Source organism: Pseudophryne corroboree, chromosome 1 (assembly GCF_028390025.1).
Source record: "Pseudophryne corroboree isolate aPseCor3 chromosome 1, aPseCor3.hap2, whole genome shotgun sequence".
Lineage (NCBI taxonomy): Eukaryota > Metazoa > Chordata > Amphibia > Anura > Myobatrachidae > Pseudophryne > Pseudophryne corroboree.
Window position 1 is genome coordinate 596762365 of NC_086444.1, and position 20922 is coordinate 596783286.

The 20922-nt window shown below is 44.8% G+C and overlaps 2 protein-coding genes across 2 annotated transcripts; one reads left to right on the plus strand and one right to left on the minus strand.

The window, feature by feature from the left end:
- Positions 1-8527: 8527 nt before the first annotated feature.
- LOC134900974 (growth arrest and DNA damage-inducible protein GADD45 beta-like) lies at positions 8528-11639 on the minus strand. Its single transcript, XM_063914280.1, has 4 exons — positions 11380-11639; positions 11011-11112; positions 9654-9870; positions 8528-9267 (listed from the first exon to the last, which is right to left on the minus strand). The coding sequence occupies exons 1-4, from the start codon at positions 11421-11423 to the stop codon at positions 9154-9156; spliced, it is 477 nt and encodes a 158-aa protein (XP_063770350.1). The 5' UTR covers positions 11424-11639; the 3' UTR covers positions 8528-9153.
- Positions 11640-11801: 162 nt separating this feature from the next.
- Positions 11802-20604, plus strand: LOC134900991 (growth arrest and DNA damage-inducible protein GADD45 beta-like). Its single transcript, XM_063914281.1, has 4 exons — positions 11802-12087; positions 12355-12456; positions 13609-13825; positions 19865-20604. Exons 1-4 carry the CDS (start codon positions 12044-12046, stop codon positions 19976-19978), a joined length of 477 nt encoding a protein of 158 aa, XP_063770351.1. The 5' UTR covers positions 11802-12043; the 3' UTR covers positions 19979-20604.
- The last annotated feature ends 318 nt before the right edge of the window (positions 20605-20922 follow it).

Below are 20922 nucleotides of genomic sequence, written 5' to 3' on the forward strand. Positions count from 1 at the left end.
CCCCAGTCACGATAAATCAAGATTCTGAATAAATACTATTATTCTGATGGGTCTGAATTATTAGGCAACCAACTAAACCCAAATCCTGTTTTCCTGTGATTTTATTATCCAGGGCACAAGTTTTGTTCCCAGAAGCTAAAATATACGTTATGGTAAGAACTTACCGTTGATAACGGTATTTCTCCTAAGTCCACAGTATCCACAGGATAACAATGGAATATGATGAAGCGACAGCGGATTTGCACCAATCAGTCAAAGCTTTTCCGGCCTCCCAGCATGCAACAGGCCCGTCCATAAATTCCCGCCTCCTTGCTCAGGCAAAGCAGTTGTATTCCAAAGCTCAAGGTAGGAGCATCATAGATAGCCCTAATCAAGCGATAAGAACACACATGCACATCCTTCCGTACAAGAAGGAAGAGGTTAATGAGTAAAAGGATCCTCAAATCAGGTGCGTCAGGGTGGGATCCCTGTGGGCTTAGGAGAAATACCGTTATCAACGGTAAGTTCTTACCATAATGTATATTTCTCCGACAGGGTCCACAGGTTATCCACAGGATAACAATGGGATTTCCCAAAGCAATTTAGTAGTGGGGACGCTCCTGATTGGACAGGAGAATCCTTCGCCCGAATTCAGCGTCATGAGAGGCAAAGGTATCCAAGGCATAATGTCTAATGAATGTGTTAATGGAAAACCATGTGGCTGCCTTACATATATGTTCTGGTGAAGCACCACGTTGTGCTGCCCATGATGGACCTACCTTAGAGTAGAGTGAGCAGAGACATTAGCCGGAACAGGGAGATCAGCCTGAGAATATGCTTCTGAAATCGTCATCCGAAGCCATCTTGCCAGTGTCTGCTTATCAGCAGGCCACCCTCTCTTGTGAAATCCGTAGAGAATGAAGAGAGAATCTGTCTTTCCGATGGCACTGGTATGATCCACGTAGATCCTTAATGCACGGACCACGTCCAGCGATGCATCTCCCGCAGAAAGGCCCGGTACCGGGAAAGCCGGGACTACAATTTCTTCATTAAGGTGAAATTTAGACACCACCTTTGGAAGATACCCAGATCTAGTTCTGAGAACTGCTTTATCTGGATAAAAAATCAGAAATGGGGAGCGACATGATAATGCCCCTAAATCTGATACTCTTCTAGCTGATGCCATAGCCAGTAGAAAGAGAACTGATCCACTTTATTAAGTGGTTCAAACGGGGCAACTTGATGGGCTTTCAGGACTAGACTTGAGTCCCAAGGCACTGTAGGAGGAACAAAAGGTGGTTGAATGCGCAGCATTCCCTGGAAAGAAGTATGCAAATCCTGTAAATTGGCAATTTTCTTTTGGAACCATACAGTCAATGCTGACACTTACACTCTTAAGGAAGCCACCTTCAAACCTTTATCCATTCCTGCCTGAAGGAATGCTAAGACCGTGGAAACTCTGAAAGACTTAGGGTCCATTTTTCGTTCACTGCACCAATGAGTATAGGTTTGCCATATTCGGTGATAAATGCGAGCTGAGGAAGGTTTCCTTGCTCTGAGCATAGTTTGAATTACCTGTTGTGAGAATCCTCTTGACTTCAGGGTAGAGGTTTCAAGAGCCACGCTGTAAAAGACAGTCGATACAGATGTCTGTGATAGCAAGGACCCTGCATCAGTAGATCTAGACGTTGAGGGAGCAGAAGTGGAACATCCATTGACATCCTCTGCAGATCTGTGTACCAATGTCTTCTGGGCCAAGCCGGAGCAATTAGTATCACGGCACCTTTCCCTTGCTTTCTCACCACCCTGGGTAATAGGGTGATTGGAGGAAACACATAAGCTAGATGAAAGTCCCATCTCACCGACAGGGCATCCACAAAGATCGCTCTGGGATCCTTTGTTCTTGACCTGTATGTGAGAACTTTGTTGTTCAGACGGGACACCATGAGATCTATCTCTGGCAACCCCCACTTGTCTACTAGAGTCTGGAAGACCTCTGGGTGTAGAGACCATTCGCTTGCCTGAATGGCGTGTCGACTGAGAAAGTCTGCTTCCCAGTTTAGGACTCCCAGAACGAACACTGCGGACAAGGCTGGATGATGAAGTTCTGCCCACTTTAGTATGTGACTTACCTCCTTCATCGCTTTTCGGTTGCGAGTTCCTCCCTGATGGTTGAGGTAAGCTACTGCTGTCGCATTGTCCGAGCAGATCTGGACTGGTTTTCCCCAAAGAATGTCCTTTGCCTGAATCAGTGCCATGTATATGGCATGAAGTTCCAATATGTTTATTGGCAGGCAACTTTCTTCCCTGGTCCATTTCCCCTTGATAACACAAACTACCTGACACTGCTCCCCAGCCCTGGAGACTGTCATCTGTCGTCAGAATTTCCCAATCTGATATCCAAAGGGGTCTCCCCTTGTACAGATGGGATGTCTGTAGCCACCAGGCTAATGACCGTCTTACTTCTGTCGTAAGAGACATAGTCTGTGTTTTTATCGTCTGATGCAAACCATTCCATTTGGCAAGAATCAGACGCTGCAGAGGCCTCGAGTGGAATTGTGCATACTCCTCCATGTCGAATGTTGACACCATCAAACCCATCACGCACATTGCTGCGTGAATGGATACCTTTTGACTGTGTAACAAGTCCTAAATCCTTGACTGGACCTTGGATATCTTGTTCAGAGGTAAACTTACTCTCCGAAAACCTGAATCCAGTACAGCCCCCAAGTGAGTCATCCATTGTGACGGAACCAGAGATGATTTTGCCCAGTTTATGGGCCACCGTGGTTCTGCAGACACGTTATTGTCTGTTGCAGATGACATAAGAGCAAATCCTGCGTCTGTGCCAGGATTAAAAGATCGTCGAGGTATGGAAAAATGTTAATCCCCTGCTGGCGGAGATAAGCCATTATCACCATAATCTTGGTAAATACTCTGGGAGCTATGGGTAACCCAAAAGGTAGGGCCTGGAACTGAAAATGCTGTTGGAGGATAGCGAACCTGAGATAGCACTGATGGGACAGTGCTATAGGAACATGTAGGTAAGCATCCTGTATATCCAGGGATACCATAAAATCCCCTGGCTTCATAGCCAAAATGATGGAACGTAACTTCTCCATGTGAAACCGAGGTACCCAAATGTATTTGTTCAGCACTTTGAGATTGAGAATGGGCCGAAAAGACCCATTTGGCTTCTGAACTAAAAACAGGTTGGAGTAAAAAAACCTGTCCTTGTTGTGCAAGAGGAACTGGAATGACTACCCCCTGAGTGAAGCAATTTCTGACCTGCCTCTAACAAAGCCCTGGCCTTCGTCTCTACCCGAGACAAGCTGGTACAAAAAAATCTTCGAGGAGGGTGCTTCTTGAAGGCAAAAGCATAACCTAGAGATACCGCTTCCTGCACCCAGGCATCTGTTGTAAACTGCTGACAGATCTGTGCAAACTGTGCACCTGGGGTTCCCCAGGTGGAGGCCCGCACCATCAGGCTGATGGTTTATTATCTGTCTTCTCAACTCGTCCTCTGGTAGCCCAATGCTTTTTAGTCCTACCAGACTTGTTGTATTGGGCCTGCTTGCCATAAGTTTTTCCTTTAGCTTTTCCTTGAGACAGAAAAGGACCGAGAAGCCGGAACTTTATGTTTGAAATTTTATGTGGAAGGAAAGTTGACCTTCTTGGAGTCTGCTTCCAACTCCAGAATATCTGTCAATTCTTTACCAAAAAGAATATCTCCAGAAAATGGTAACGATTCCAAAACCTTCATAGATTCTGAATCAGCTTTCCACGTACATAGTCAAACTGCTCTGCGAGCAGCTATTGTTGAAACTGATGCCCTGGAAGCAATAATACCCATATCCAATGCTGCTTCTTCCAGAAACATTGCAGCCTGTTTTATATGAGCTATATGAGATTTTTGCTCTCTAGAAACTATAGAAAAATCCCCCTCCAATGCATCAGCCCAGGCAGCCACTGCCTTTGCCATCCAAGCTGAGGCCATGGCTGGCTTTATGACTGCCCCAGACAGGGAAAAAATGGTTTTTAGAAAACCATCCACTCTCCTGTCCATGACATCATTTAATGATGTTGAAGGCAAAGATAATGTAGATTTTTGCATGCATATCTACTTTAGGAGTCACCTCCCTTTTTAAACAATCCCCAGCTGGAAGAGGATAATTGGAATTCCATTTCTTAGGAATTCTAAACTTCTTATTGGGCGTAGGCCAAGCCTCTTCCATAATTTCCTTCAGCTGATCTGACCCTGGAAACTCAGTCTTAACTGTTTTGGGACGGTTACACACAGGTGCCTTGGTTTTTAACACAGGCTCTGCTGAATCCTCTAAGGATAGAATGGCTTTCATTGATTTAATTATCTCAGCTATATCCACTGAGCTGAGACCTTCCTCCTCCTCATCGTATGCTGAAGTAGAATTAATTGAGCTTTCATCTTCCGATGAATCCTCATCTGAATCATGTGTAGCCTGTGAGGATGAAGATTTACTTACCACCGGTTTATCAGCTTGTTTATTTTTGAGAAGCTGCTGCTGGAAGTGATACACCATAGGTGGGGAGCTGCATGTAAGGGTTAATAGTGTAACCTATCCCTGGTACAGGAGTTGGAGGAATTATCCATTCAGCTATACTGGGTAAAGTCTGTGCAAACATAGCCCAAGGTGGATCCATCTGCACCTGAATCTGCCTTGTATTTTTCATTAAACCCTGATGAAAGCTAACAATTTGCACACAAACCATCCTGAAACAGATCCTGAGAAGATAACACAGTTTTGCAAGACAAACATGATATGAGTGTTGGTGTTGCTGTGAGTGCACCTTCCTCACCTTTGCCGCTCTTAGACATGATAAATAATCAACACTTCCACTGTGTACTACACAGTTGGTGACTGTAATCACTTTAAACTTCTTAAAGTGACTACAATCCGATCCTACCCATGCACCAGCATTGAGGATCGGAATAAATGAACTGACAAAAATATAGTAAAGTCAGCAATCACACTAGCAGTCAGTCACATGTTATACATTAGTATATTAAGCAATATGAGCACATCATCAATTACAATTACATTTTAAGTATGTAGGAGAACATATTACTGTATCATGTTTAAACTACAGATGAGCAGGTTCAGTTTTACTCGGATTTACACAGGTATTTCGGGTTTTGCTTATTAAGTATCCAAAACGCGTGACATCCGTGATCCAATAAGATGCCGTTTCGAGCCCCGAGTACATCCAAGTAAAACCGAACCTGCTCATCTCTAGTTTAAACAGATCTAACATATTCAGATGCAAATGCGAAAAAACAACAGTAAAAGTATACAGACTCATATGCATTAAACACTTATTTAACTATTCATACTCAAAAGGTAGATAGAGACTTTAGTGCTGTATAACCTGTACTCAGTAGAGCGGGATACAGGGAGACTCACCTCGCTTCCAGGACCGATCAATACATTAGCGAATGCTGAGTGGACCCAGACGCTACTAGTATAGACTGCTGCTCCATAAACCTATAGTGAACACGGATGCACCAGTCACAGAGCCGCCTATGCTGCGACTGGGTCCCCTACGTGTGCAGCTTCTGTGACGGAAGCGGGAAACAGTTCATGGCGGGAGACTCGGAGGAAACTGGTCATGAACCGGGGGGAGGCGCGACCAGGAGAGCGTCTGACTCCCCACTGCTGACATCAACCCTAGGGATCATGGCCTCATACTATTCCTGGAGCATCTGATCCCTAAGACTTAGATGGTGCACCCGAGGTGGCAGCCGCGTCAGCGACTATTTGGTGGTCTCCTCCCAAAACAGTGCGGCTGTGTCCGTATTCCCCTTCTAAGTGGAACCGATGCCTTACCTTCTCCCCGTGCTCCGGCCACAGCCTGGTAACGTCTGCTGGACCTGCTAGTATATCCGATACAGACTCCCGCCGAAACAGCACTGTACTTGTGGGTAAGAGTTGTCGCGACCTGGCGGAGAGTTGTTGGAGCGACTCTTTCTAAGGTACGTATAAGACGCTGTTTAGAAAGATCACTCAAATAACTAGTAAGACTATAAAAATAAAATAAGAAAGCTTAGGGCTGCTAAAAACCAGCAGCCCTCTGACCATGGTCCAGCTCCTGCTGCACCAAACAAAAAACTGATTTGCCTGAGCAAGGAGGCGGGGATATATGGATGGGCCTGTTGCATGCTGGGAGGCCGGAAAAGCTTTGACCGATTGATGCAAATCCGCTGTCGCTTCATCATATTCCATTGTTATCCTGTGAATAACCGGTTGACCCAGGTAGATGATAAACTGATATGGACAATGTTTCTGTTTATTGTTTTATTTGTAATGTTATTACAGCTTATTATAAACAGTAGGACTGTTATGGGAGCACCAATGCTTTCACTTTATCTTCTCAGCCTGTCCAGCACGTTTACAAAATAAAGTCTGGTTCTGCATGGTATTTAGCAAACCCTTTAGTGGAAGGATGACCTCTTTTGCAAATACAGACTCAGTGCACCACTATAATAAAGGTGGTTCTAGATTTTGTGTTTTTGGGGGCCATTCCCAGCACCCTCAGATATGACCCAGCTCAACTGTCACTGAAAATTATATTTATTTGCAGAGAATATAAGTTCTTTGCTTTCAGCAATGAAAGGGACAAGAAAAAATGAAACAGGCAATATAGCTTTATTACATACGTGAATACTATATAGCACCCGCCCTTTTTATTTCTTGCTGTTCAAAGTTTTTGTTGTTATTTTAAGGTGGTTGGTATCGATATACCGGTGCCCATCATCCCGGCAGTCAGAATCCTGACAATGGGATGCCAGGCGCCGGAATACCGGCAGCAGGAGAGCACAAAAGAGCCTCTTGTGGGCTCACTGCGCTTGCCCACTTATGGGCACGATGGCACGCTACGCACTCCACACTATTTATTCTCCCAATTCACTATTTATTCACAATTTAAATATATTACCAATACAAAAAAAATGATGAGTACAATATATGGGATAGAAGAGACTTCTTTAAACAAATTAAGTTTTCATAAGTACTCGCAAGAATGTTCCTTCTGTATATTAACTTGGGAGCTAAATAGCAAATGGCACGATATAGAATGTTTTCTCAATTCTTTTCCCCGCTATTCAGCAATATATTTCTCAGGGACATTTGTTGCGCTCACCGCTGTCCCTTAAGAGTCCCCGCTGGCAGGGGCAGAATATCACCCAGTTGCAGAGACCGATTAGACATGATCCCCCATCCTTGCAGTTTTCAGCTGAAATAAGTCAGTTTTTCCCCTTTTTTTATTTATTTATTTTCCTGCTACCTGAATAGCAGAAAATGTTTAAAGTGCTTTAAAGAGCAATGGCTTGCGCTCTACATGAGATATTGCATAAGCAAGGTATTAATGGAGAAGATAATTGCGTTCTCTTCTCCATTAATCATTTGCTAAATAACGGGAATACTTAACGAATGTTGGAAATGCTTGTTTCCGCATTATTTCAGTAGAGATTTGCTTGTTGAATAGAGCCAATAATGTTACTTATCAAACTGCAAGCAATAGCATCTATACATACACTGCATGACAGAAATTAATTTTCTACTGACTGATCAATACTACAATCTGGAGGCTGCCGTGGGTAAAACGTGACTCAGTGTGTAGTACTGACACATTGCATGGTACTTATGCTTTTATTGGAAAGCCTGAGATTGTACTAGGCAGCCAAGCACAAATGCTGTACGTTACAAGTAACGACACAAGTGTAGCCATGTATTGCATAAGCTGATTACAGCAGAGAACAGAATGATGCCTAAGAGATGATTTCTCCTATTATGCTATTGTCCTAAATAAGCCAAGTAAAAGAAAAATATTTCTCACAAAACCCTATATTATGTGTATGTAAAATTTAAATCCTAGCCAAATTAGAAAGAAAAAAACAAAACAAACACAAAGGTTAATGCGGTGACTGATTTATGTCACATCTGACTTACCATCTAAGGTGGTATGGTGAGATTCCCCATTCACAAAGTTATTATTTATGAGGAGACAATTTCATAATGTGACAAAAGCTGTGCCCAATACATACAGTATATATTTGTTTCTATATGTTTATTTGTATCTTGCTCCCCTCAGGTACAGAGGAATAATTTAGCCCTTTATAAATAAAGGATAATAAATAAAAGCAGGGGTCTGGGGTGCGGTCACATAACTCTGTAGAGTGCAGTGTATAATAATTGTGTTACTAAGGAACTCTTGGCATCAGGAAAGTAGACACTGCAGCGCACATAACAGGACAAAATAATAGGGCTGCATAAGGTTATAAAGTTAGCACTTTTTGTAATTGTAGAATGTTTTTAGGAATTTATAGTAAAAAAAGAAAAATACCATTTCCTCGTCAATAGTATGGCCGTGCAAATCTGTTAGTAACTAGTTATTTTATTGCCCACTTTAACCCAGCTAACAAACACCTTTAACACAGCTAGCAAATGTAAGCGATGTGTGAAACAAAAGCCCCAGGCAAATAATATGATAAATAAGATAACAGAAACAAAACTAGTTTCAAAAGTTTATTCCCAAATATCTATGAGAAAACATACAATTCATTTTTTGACCAGACATTTGGAAAATTGGATCTCAGGTCTTCTCAAGATCTTCATAGTGTCATTATAGAAGGCTCTTTAATCATACAACATTTTATGGCCGTTAATTGTAAAAACCATTCTTCTCAAATTAGATCGAAATGAGGCATTGACCAATAAGATGAGGCTTGAGGAAGGCTCGATAATGAAGGTGAACAACTTTCCAAAGATACAGCACGAGATCCAGGGAACATATGGATAAAGGCTTTGCTATCGGCAAGTAAACATCTAGCAACTTAGCCAAAAAGCGCAAAACTATTTAAAAAAAATAAATATAAAACTAAATCCTTCTTGTTAAAATCTTCTACAAAAGTGGGTTAAATGGGTGGCAGATCCAGCTGCTTCTTCATAATACAAAAGTGTCTTGTTCAGAGCACGTGTTCAAGGTCAGTAGTTTGCCATTAACCGGGCATCACTTAGATTGCATAACACTGAATATAGCACAAATTAACGTAATCCATGCAGACAATCAAATCCCTTTGCACTGCAGCGAGATCACAAAGTCATTGACATTTAACTGGTCCATTCACCAGCGGCAACATTATCTGTCCACTAGTGACATAAAGGGGATCCACTGATTCCTGGACCTGCACTCTGCACAGTAGTTGAAGACCTCATCCAAACTGGAACATTTCCAGGGATTGTTGTGTGGATTCTGCAAAAAGGAGGAAACAGAACATGAGGGAAGTCTAGAAGGAAATCTCTGTAGCATGGGCAAAACTGTAAATGGTCATACATAGAGAATAAAAAGGTCGTCATTTACAGGAAATCTTTCCTGATAATTTTCCCATAAAACTTCAGAAGAAAACAACAACAACAACAACAACAACAACAACTAAGGTCTGCATTATTTTTTAAGTGTATTCCACTCCATATATATGTACTTAATAAGCCAGCAAAATAGTGTGATTGTTCATTAGAAATTGGCCAATGGGGCAATAAGGGTTTTATTTGTAACATCCAGGAAACACAACTCATATGCTACAATAGTAATTGCATAACAAAAATATAGCAAGACAAATGTCCAGGAATGAAACTTACCGAAACGAGGATACAATGCAAGTCCATAGGTTCCGAGCTTGGCTCGCTCTGACTCTGAATGATCTCCGACAGGCGTTGTAGGCCAGAGACTCGCAGAATGTTGATGTCATTGTCACAGCAGAAGGCTTGTATCAGTGTGAAGTGGATGCTTAATGCCACATTGTCTGCATGTTCGGGATCTGCTGCGAGAAGACACAGTACCACACTGTCAGGATCTCTGAGAGAAGACAAACAAACATAATCGTTAAAAATCAAAATATGTTATGTTAAATTGGTATTCGAACCCTTTAGAAAGGACAGTCAATTGAAAAATCTATATACATGCAAATCCATGAAAACAGACTTCTCACTAATAGGTAGAGTCTCATATCCAAAACGCCTAAATACAGAATATTTTGAGCGCTACTGAGATTGTGACACCTTTGCTTTCTGATGGCTCAATGTACACAAACTTTGTATCATGCACAACATTACTACAAATATTGTGGAAAATGACCTTCAGACTACATGTAGAAGGTGTATGCGAAACGTGAACGAATTCGGTGTTTAGCCTTGGATCCTATCCCCAATATATCTCATTATGATATGCACATATTGCAAACTATAAAGCAATTAGATACCCAAAATACTTCTGGTCCCAAGCATTTCAGATATGGGAGAATCAACTTATATTTCTAAAAAAAAAATCAAAAAAAAAAATCTCACTACAGTATAAATGAATGGCCTTATCTAGAGACTGGATAAGTACGATTTACCGGCAGACAGGATGCCATCTGTCATGATCCCAACAGCGGGATCCCTCCTGCCAGAATGCAGGCAGCGGGGCGAGCGCTAGAAAGCCCCTTGCGGGCACGGTGGCTCACTGCGCTCGCGACAGGCTATATTCTCCTTCTATGGGTGTCGCGGACACTTACAGAGGGAGAATAGCCTGTGTCGCTGGTATTCTGGCGGCGCATTTCAAAGTGCATCAGGATTCCGGCGTCAGTATTGTGATCACCAGGATCCCGACAGCTTCCCCTAGAGACACGTACAAAACTAGCCCATTTCACTGTGATCACTGCTCTTTTCTCTTATTAATAGGGTAAGTTCAAGGTATAGTGGGAAGAAAGAATGTAGCCACACAGACTACTACATCAGCAGTTTGGAATAGATGTTTAAAAAATAAATAAATCTGATTTTAAACAACAAATAAAAAATGATGAAGCTACTTCTGGGTTGGGGACTAAAGTTTTTCAAATCTGTCTACATTGCCCATTCATTACTCTGCCTGCAGATCCAGTACATGCAGCATTTATAACTACACTATGCAGTGGTCATGGAAGAGAGAACATCATAAGAAGAACCAGGTGAGACTTACTTATCCATAAGCTTGGCGGATTCATACACCCCCACAGTCAGGGAGTCCCGTCTCTGGGCTGCATCCAGCACCTGCTCCAGGGCTGAGGCGACAGGATGCATCCTGCAGACAGAGAGAGAGAGGGGGCAGCAGGTGAGTGACAGGCGGAGAGAGCAGGTGTACTACACTAGACACACACCGGGAGAGGGCAGGGACAGGGCTACAGTACACAGGGGCTGGGGTCAGGTGCGGCTCCATAAGCCATAGGGGTTTGTTACTGGCACGGAGCTCAGCATGAGAGCGGACACCGGGTACCAGCAGCTAGGGCTCCGGGGTGAGTAGAGGCAGCGGTGCGGGCACAGGCGCTGATGCCGGGGACACATCACTTACTCTTCCTCGTGGTTGTCACAGGTCTCGTTATCCTCCAGTGTCATAGTGCAATAAGGCGCTGACAGCAGAGAGCGGAAATACCCCAGCGCGCCCGGTGATAATAATCCAATACAGCCAGGCAGATCCCTGTACGTGTCCCCTGCGCCTCCAGTCACATCAATGACGATCTGCAGTCAGCACAGAGCTGGCGTCTCCGCTCCTTATATGTCCTGTGTGGAGGGGGCGGGGCTGGGGATTACCCATTTCCCGATTGGCCCGCAGTCTGTTTCCCGTATACAGTATGAGAGAGATGCTGCTGCTGGCCGCTGGCTGTACGGGCGGAGGATGCTCGCCTGATAGCGACCCTGGGTAGGGAGTAATGATTAATCACAGGCACAGACACCAGGAGCATCCTCCGCCCGTACAGCCAGCAGCAGCATCTCTCTCATACTGTATACGGGAAACAGACTGCGGGCCAATCGGGAAATGGGTAATCCCCAGCCCCGCCCCCTCCACACAGGACATATAAGGAGCGGAGACGCCAGCTCTGTGCTGACTGCAGATCGTCATTGATGTGACTGGAGGCGCAGGGGACACGTACGGGGATCTGCCTGGCTGTATTGGATTATTATCACCGGGCGCGCTGGGGTATTTCCGCTCTCTGCTGTCAGCGCCTTATTGCACTATGACACTGGAGGATAACGAGACCTGTGACAACCACGAGGAAGAGTAAGTGATGTGTCCCCGGCATCAGCGCCTGTGCCCGCACCGCTGCCTCTACTCACCCCGGAGCCCTAGCTGCTGGTACCCGGTGTCCGCTCTCATGCTGAGCTCGGTGCCAGTAACAAACCCCTATGGCTTATGGAGCCGCACCTGACCCCAGCCCCTGTGTACTGTAGCCCTGTCCCTGCCCTCTCCCGGTGTGTGTCTAGTGTAGTACACCTGCTCTCTCCGCCTGTCACTCACCTGCTGCCCCCTCTCTCTCTCTGTCTGCAGGATGCATCCTGTCGCCTCAGCCCTGGAGCAGGTGCTGGATGCAGCCCAGAGACGGGACTCCCTGACTGTGGGGGTGTATGAATCCGCCAAGCTTATGGATAAGTAAGTCTCACCTGGTTCTTCTTATGATGTTCTCTCTTCCATGACGACTGCATAGTGTAGTTATAAATGCTGCATGTACTGGATCTGCAGGCAGAGCAATGAATGGGCAATGTAGACAGATTTGAAAAACTTTAGTCCCCAACCCAGAAGTAGCTTCATCATTTTTTATTTATTGTTTAAAATCAGATTTATTTATTTTTTAAACATCTATTCCAAACTGCTGATGTAGTAGTCTGTGTGGCTACATTCTTTCTTCCCACTATACCTTGAACTTACCCTATTAATAAGAGAAAAGAGCAGTGATCACAGTGAAATGGGCTAGTTTTGTACATGTCTCTAGGGGAAGCTGTCGGGATCCTGGTGATCACAATACTGACGCCGGAATCCTGATGCACGGTGAAATGCGCCGCCAGAATACCAGCGACACAGGCTATTCTCCCTCTGTAAGTGTCCGCGACACCCATAGAAGGAGAATATAGCCTGTCGCGAGCGCAGTGAGCCACCGTGCCCGCAAGGGGCTTTCTAGCGCTCGCCCCGCTGCCGGCGTTCTGGCGGATGGGATCATGACAGACGGCGTCCTGTCTGCCGGTAAATCGTACTTATCCCGTCTCTAGATAAGGCCATTCATTTATACTGTAGTGAGTGATTTTTTTTTTATTTTTTTTTTAGAAATATAAGTTGATTCTCCCATATCTGAAATGCTTGGGACCAGAAGTATTTTGGGTATCTAATTGCTTTATAGTTTGGAATATGTGCATATCATAATGAAATATATTGGGGATAGGATCCAAGGCTAAACACAGAATTCGTTCATGTTTCACATACACCTTCTACATGTAGTCTGAAGGTCATTTTCCACAATATTTGTAGTAATGTTGTGCATGATACAAAGTTTGTGTACATTGAGCCATCAGAAAGCAAAGGTGTCACAATCTCAGTAGCGCTCAAAATATTCTGTATTTAGGCGTTTTGGATATGAGACTCAACCTATTAGTGACTAGAACTTGCTGTTACCTGGAGTAAGAAGTCTGTTTTCATGGATTTGCATGTATATAGATTTTTCAATTGACGGTCCTTTCTAAAGGGTTCGAATACCAATTTAACATAACATATTTTGATTTTCAACGATTATGTTTGTTTGTCTTCTCTCAGAGATCCTGACAGTGTGGTACTGTGTCTTCTCGCAGCAGATCCCGAACATGCAGACAATGTGGCATTAAGCATCCACTTCACACTGATACAAGCCTTCTGCTGTGACAATGACATCAACATTCTGCGAGTCTCTGGCCTACAACGCCTGTCGGAGATCATTCAGAGTCAGAGCGAGCCAAGTTCGGAACCTATGGACTTGCATTGTATCCTCGTTTCGGTAAGTTTCATTCCTGGACATTTGTCTTGCTATATGTTTGTTATGCAATTACTATTGTAGCATATGAGTTGTGTTTCCTGGATGTTACAAATAAAACCCTTTTCTCTATCGTCCTAAGTGGATGCTGGGGTTCCTGAAAGGACCATGGGGAATAGCGGCTCCGCAGGAGACAGGGCACAAAAAAGTAAAGCTTTACTAGGTCAGGTGGTGTGCACTGGCTCCTCCCCCTATGACCCTCCTCCAGACTCCAGTTAGATTTTGTGCCCGAACGAGAAGGGTGCAATCTAGGTGGCTCTCCTAAAGAGCTGCTTAGAGAAAGTTTAGTTTAGGTTTTTTTCTTTACAGTGAGTCCTGCTGGCAACAGGATCACTGCAACGTGGGACTTAGGGGGAAAGTAGTAAACTCACCTGCATGCAGAGTGGATTTGCTGCTTGGCTACTGGACACCATTAGCTCCAGAGGGATCGAACACAGGCCCAGCCGTGGAGTCCGGTCCCGGAGCCGCGCCGCCGACCCCCTTGCAGATGCTGAAGCGTGAAGAGGTCCGGAAACCGGCGGCTGAAGACTCCTCAGTCTTCATAAGGTAGCGCACAGCACTGCAGCTGTGCGCCATTTTCCTCTCAGCACACTTCACTGGGCAGTCACTGAGGGTGCAGAGCGCTGGGGGGGGGCGCTCTGAGAGGCAAATATAAACCTTATACAAGGCTAAAAATACCTCACATATAGCCCATAGGGGCTATATGGAGATATTTAACCCCTGCCTGACTGGAAAAATAGCGGGAGAAGAACCCGCCGAAAAAGGGGCGGGGCCTATCTCCTCAGCACACGGCGCCATTTTCTGTCACAGCTCCGCTGGTCAGAACGGCTCCCAGGTCTCTCCCCTGCACTGCACTACAGAAACAGGGTAAAACAGAGAGGGGGGGCACATTAATGGCTATATATATATATATTAAAGCAGCTATAAGGGAGCACTTAATATAAGGATATCCCTTGTATATATAGCGCTTTGTGGTGTGTGCTGGCAGACTCTCCCTCTGTCTCCCCAAAAGGGCTAGTGGGTCCTGTCTTCATTAGAGCATTCCCTGTGAGTTTGCGGTGTGTGTCGGTACGTGGTGTCGACATGTATGAGGACGATATTGGTGTGGAGGCGGAGCAATTGCCAAATATGCAGATGTCACCCCCCAGGGGGTCGACACCAGAATGGATGCCTTTATTTGTGGAATTACGTGATGGTTTATCTTCCCTTAAACAGTCAGTTGAGGACATGAGGCGGCCGGACAATCAATTAATGCCTGTCCAGGCGCCTCAAACACCGTCAGGGGCTGTAAAACGCCCTTTGCCTCAGTCGGTCGACACAGACCCAGACACGGGCACTGATTCCAGTGACGACGGTAGAAATTCAAACGTATTTTCCAGTAGGGCCACACGTTATATGATTTTGGCAATGAAGGAGACGTTACATTTAGCTGATACTACAGATACCGTAAAACAGGGTATTATGTATGGTGTGAAAAAACTACAAACAGTTTTTCCTGAATCAGAAGAATTAAATGACGTGTGTGATGAAGCGTGGGTTGCTCCTGATAAAAAGTTGATAATTTCAAAAAAAGTTATTGGCATTATACCCTTTCCCGCCAGAGGTTAGGGCGCGCTGGGAAACACCCCCTAAGGTGGACAAGGCGCTCACACGCTTATCCAAACAAGTGGCGTTACCCTCTCCTGAGACGGCCGCACTTAAGGATCCATCAGATAGAAAGATGGAAGTTATTCAAAAGAATATATACACACATGCAGGTGTTATACTACGACCAGCTATAGCAACTGCCTGGATGTGCAGTGCTGGAGTAGTTTGGTCAGAATCCCTGATTGAAAATATTGATACCCTAGATAGGGACAATGTTTTACTGTCGTTAGAACAAATAAAGGATGCATTTATCTATATGCGTGATGCACAGAGGGATATTTGCACACTGGCATCTCGGGTGAGTGCTATGTCCATTTCAGCCAGAAGAGCCTTATGGACACGACAGTGGACAGGCGATGCGGATTCAAAACGTCACATGGAGGTTTTGCCGTATAAAGGGGAGGAGTTATTTGGAGTTGGTCTATCAGACTTGGTGGCCACGGCTACTGCCGGGAAATCCACTTTTTTACCTCAAGTCACTCCCCAACAGAGAAAGGCACCGACCTTTCAACCGCAGCCTTTTCGCTCCTACAAAAATAAGAGAGCAAAGGGCTTGTCGTACCTGCCACGAGGCAGAGGAAGAGGGAAGAGACACCAACAGGCAGCTCCTTCCCAGGAACAGAAGCCCTCCCCGGCTCCTGCAAAAACCTCAGCATGACGCTGGGGCCTCTCAAGCGGACTCGGGGACAGTGGGGGGCCGTCTCAAAAATTACAGCGCGCAGTGGGCTCACTCGCAGGTAGACCCCTGGATCCTGCAGATAATATCTCAGGGGTACAGGTTGGAATTAGAGACTGATCCTCCTCATCGTTTCCTGAAGTCTGCCTTACCAACCGTCTCTTCCGAAAGGGAGAGGGTGTTGGAAGCCATTCACAAGCTGTACGCTCAGCAGGTGATAGTCAAAGTACCCCTATTACAACAAGGAAAGGGGTATTATTCCACTCTATTTGTGGTACCGAAGCCGGATGGCTCGGTAAGGCCTATTCTAAATCTGAAGTCCTTGAACCTCTACATAAAAAAGTTCAAGTTCAAGATGGAGTCACTCAGAGCAGTGATAGCGAACCTGGAAGAAGGGGACTTTATGGTATCCTTGGACATCAAGGATGCGTATCTACACGTTCCGATTTACCCCGCACACCAGGGGTACCTCAGGTTCATTGTTCAAAACTGTCACTATCAGTTTCAGACGCTGCCGTTCGGATTGTCCACGGCGCCTCGGGTCTTTACCAAGGTAATGGCCGAGATGATGATTCTTCTTCGAAGAAAAGGCGTATTAGTTATCCCATACTTGGACGATCTCCTAATAAGGGCAAGGTCCAGAGAACAGCTGGAGACAGCTTTAGCACTATCTCAAGAGGTGCTAAGACAACACGGGTGGATTCTGAATATTCCAAAATCCCATTTAATCCCGACAACTCGTCTGCTGTTCCTAGGAATGATTCTGGACACGGTTCAGAAAAAGGTTTTCCTTCCAGAGGAAAAAGCCAAGGAGTTATCCGATCTGGTCAGGAACCTCCTAAAACCAGGAAAAGTGTCAGTACATCAATGCACAAGAGTCCTGGGAAAAATGGTGGCTTCTTACGAAGCAATTCCATTCGGCAGATTCCATGCAAGAATATTCCAAAGGGATCTGTTGGACAAATGGTCAGGGTCGCATCTGCAGATGCACCTGCGAATAACCCTGTCACCAAAGACAAGGGTGTCACTTCTGTGGTGGTTGCAGAAGGCTCACCTATTAGAAGGCCGCAGATTCGGCATTCAGGATTGGATCCTGGTGACCACGGACGCCAGCCTGAGAGGCTGGGGAGCAGTCACACAAGGAAGAAACTTCCAGGGAGTATGGACGAGTCTGGAAAAGTCTCTTCACATAAACATTCTGGAACTAAGAGCAATCTACAATGCTCTAAGCCAGGCGGAACTTCTCCTGCAAGGTAAGCCGGTGTTGATTCAGTCGGACAACATCACGGCGGTCGCCCATGTAAACAGGCAGGGCGGCACAAGAAGCAGGAGTGCAATGGCAGAAGCTGCCAAGATTCTTCGCTGGGCGGAGAATCACGTGATAGCACTGTCAGCAGTGTTCATCCCGGGCGTGGACAACTGGGAAGCAGACTTCCTCAGCAGACACGATCTTCATCCGGGAGAGTGGGGTCTACATCCAGAAGTCTTCAACATGTTAATAGACCGTTGGGAAAGACCAATTGTAGACATGATGGCGTCTCGCCTCAACAAGAAACTGGACAAATATTGCGCCAGGTCAAGAGATCCACAGGCAATAGCTGTGGACGCACTGGTAACTCCTTGGGTGTACCAGTCAGTGTATGTGTTTCCTCCTCTGCCGCTCATACCAAAGGTATTGAAGATCATACGGAAAAGAAGAGTAAGAACAATACTAGTGGTTCCGGATTGGCCGAGAAGGACTTGGTATCCGGAACTTCAAGAGATGCTCACGGACGAACCGTGGCCTCTACCTCTGAGAAGGGACCTGCTACAGCAGGGTCCCTGTCTTTTTCAAGACTTACCGCGGCTGCGTTTGACGGCATGGCGGTTGAACGCCAGATCCTAAAAGGGAAAGGCATTCCAGAAGAAGTCATTCCTACCTTGATTAAGGCACGGAAGGAAGTCACCGTGAAACATTATCACCGCATTTGGCGAAAATATGTAGCGTGGTGCGAGGATCGGAGGGTTCCGACGGAGGAATTCCAACTGGGTCGTTTCCTACATTTCCTGCAATCAGGATTATCTATGGGTCTCAAATTGGGATCCATTAAAGTTCAAATTTCGGCCCTGTCAATATTCTTCCAAAAAGAATTGGCCTCTGTCCCTGAGGTCCAGACTTTTGTCAAGGGAGTACTGCATATACAGCCTCCTGTGGTGCCTCCGGTGGCACCGTGGGATCTAAATGTAGTTTTAGATTTCCTCAAATCCCATGGGTTTGAACCATTGAAAAAGGTGGATTTGAAATATCTCACATTGAAAGTGACTATGTTACTAGCCCTGGCCTCTGCCAGGAGAGTATCTGAATTGGCGGCTTTATCTTATAAAAGTCCTTATCTAATCTTCCATTCGGATAGGGCAGAACTGCGGACTCGTCCGCATTTTCTCCCTAAAGTGGTATCAGCATTTCATCTGAACCAACCTATTGTGGTGCCTGCGGCCACTAGCGACTTGGAGGACTCCAAGTTGTTGGACGTTGTCAGAGCCTTAAAAATATACATTGCAAGGACGGCTGGAGTCAGAAAATCTGACTCGCTGTTTATATTGTATGCACCCAACAAGTTGGGCGCACCTGCTTCTAAGCAGTCGATTGCTCGTTGGATTTGTAACACAATTCAACTTGCACATTCTGTGGCAGGCCTGCCACAGCCTAAAACTGTAAAAGCCCACTCCACAAGGAAGGTGGGCTCATCTTGGGCGGCTGCCCGAGGGGTCTCGGCATTACAACTCTGCCGAGCAGCTACGTGGTCGGGGGAGAACACGTTTGTAAAATTTTACAAATTTGATACCCTGGCAAAGGAGGACCTGGAGTTCTCTCATTCGGTGCTGCAGAGTCATCCGCACTCTCCCGCCCGTTTGGGAGCTTTGGTATAATCCCCATGGTCCTTTCAGGAACCCCAGCATCCACTTAGGACGATAGAGAAAATAAGAATTTACTTACCGATAATTCTATTTCTCGGAGTCCGTAGTGGATGCTGGGCGCCCATCCCAAGTGCGGATTATCTGCAATACTTGTACATAGTTATTGTTAACTAATTCGGGTTATTGTTAAGGAGCCATCTTTAAGAGGCCCTTTCTGTTGTCATACTGTTAACTGGGTTTAGATCACAAGTTGTACGGTGTGATTGGTGTGGCTGGTATGAGTCTTACCCGGGATTCAAAATGCCTCCCTTATTGTGTATGCTCGTCCGGGCACAGTACCTAACTGGAGTCTGGAGGAGGGTCATAGGGGGAGGAGCCAGTGCACACCACCTGACCTAGTAAAGCTTTACTTTTTTGTGCCCTGTCTCCTGCGGAGCCGCTATTCCCCATGGTCCTTTCAGGAACCCCAGCATCCACTACGGACTCCGAGAAATAGAATTATCGGTAAGTAAATTCTTATTATTGCCCCATTGGCCAATTTCTAATGAACAATCACTCTATTTTGCTGGCTTATTTAGTACATCTATATGGAGTGGAATACACTTAAAAAATAATGCAGACCTTAGTAGTTTTCTTCTGAAGTTTTATGGGAAAATTATCAGGAAAGATTTCCTGTAAATGACGACCTTTTTATTCTCTATGTATGACCATTTACAGTTTTGCCCATGCTACAGAGATTTCCTTCTAGACTTCCCTCATGTTCTGTTTCCTCCTTTTTGCAGAATCCACACAACAATCCCTGGAAATGTTCCAGTTTGGATGAGGTCTTCAACTACTGTGCAGAGTGCAGGTCCAGGAATCAGTGGATCCCCTTTATGTCACTGGTGGACAGATAATGTTGCCGCTGGTGAATGGACCAGTTAAATGTCGATGACTTTGTGATCTCGCTGCAGTGCAAAGGGATTTGATTGTCTGCATGGATTACGTTAATTTGTGCTATATTCAGTGTTATGCAATCTAAGCGATGCCCGGTTAATGGCAAACTACTGACCTTGAACACGTGCTCTGAACAAGACACTTTTGTATTATGAAGAAGCAGCTGGATCTGCCACCCATTTAACCCACTTTTGTAGAAGATTTTAACAAGAAGGATTTAGTTTTATATATTTTTTTTTTTAAATAGTTTTGTGCTTTTTGGCTAAGTTGCTAGATGTTTACTTGCCGATAGCAAAGCCTTTATCCATATGTTCCCTGGATCTCGTCCTGTATCTTTGGAAAGTTGTTCACCTTCATTATCGAGCCTTCCTCAAGCCTCATCTTATTGGTCAATGCCTCATTTCGATCTAATTTGAGAAGAATGGTTTTTACAATTAACGGCCATAAAATGTTGTATGATTAAAGAGCCTTCTATAATGACACTGTGAAGATCTTGAGAAGACCTGAGATCCAATTTTCCAAATGTCTGGTCAAAAAATTATTGTATGTTTTCTCATAGATATTTGGGAATAAACTTTTGAAACTAGTTTTGTTTCTGTTATCTTATTTATCATATTATTTGCCTGGGGCTTTTGTTTCACACATCACTTACATTTGCTAGCTGTGTTAAAGGTGTTTGTTAGCTGGGTTACAGTGGCCAATAAAATAACTAGTTACAGGTTGAGTATCCCATATCCAAATATTCCGAAATACTGACTTTTTTGAGTAAGAGTGAGATAGTGAAATCTGTGTTTTTTTGATGGCTCAATGTACACAAACTTTGTTTAATACACAACGTTATTAAAAATATTGTATTAAATGACCCCCAGGCTGTGTATAAGGTGTATATGAAACACAAATTTAT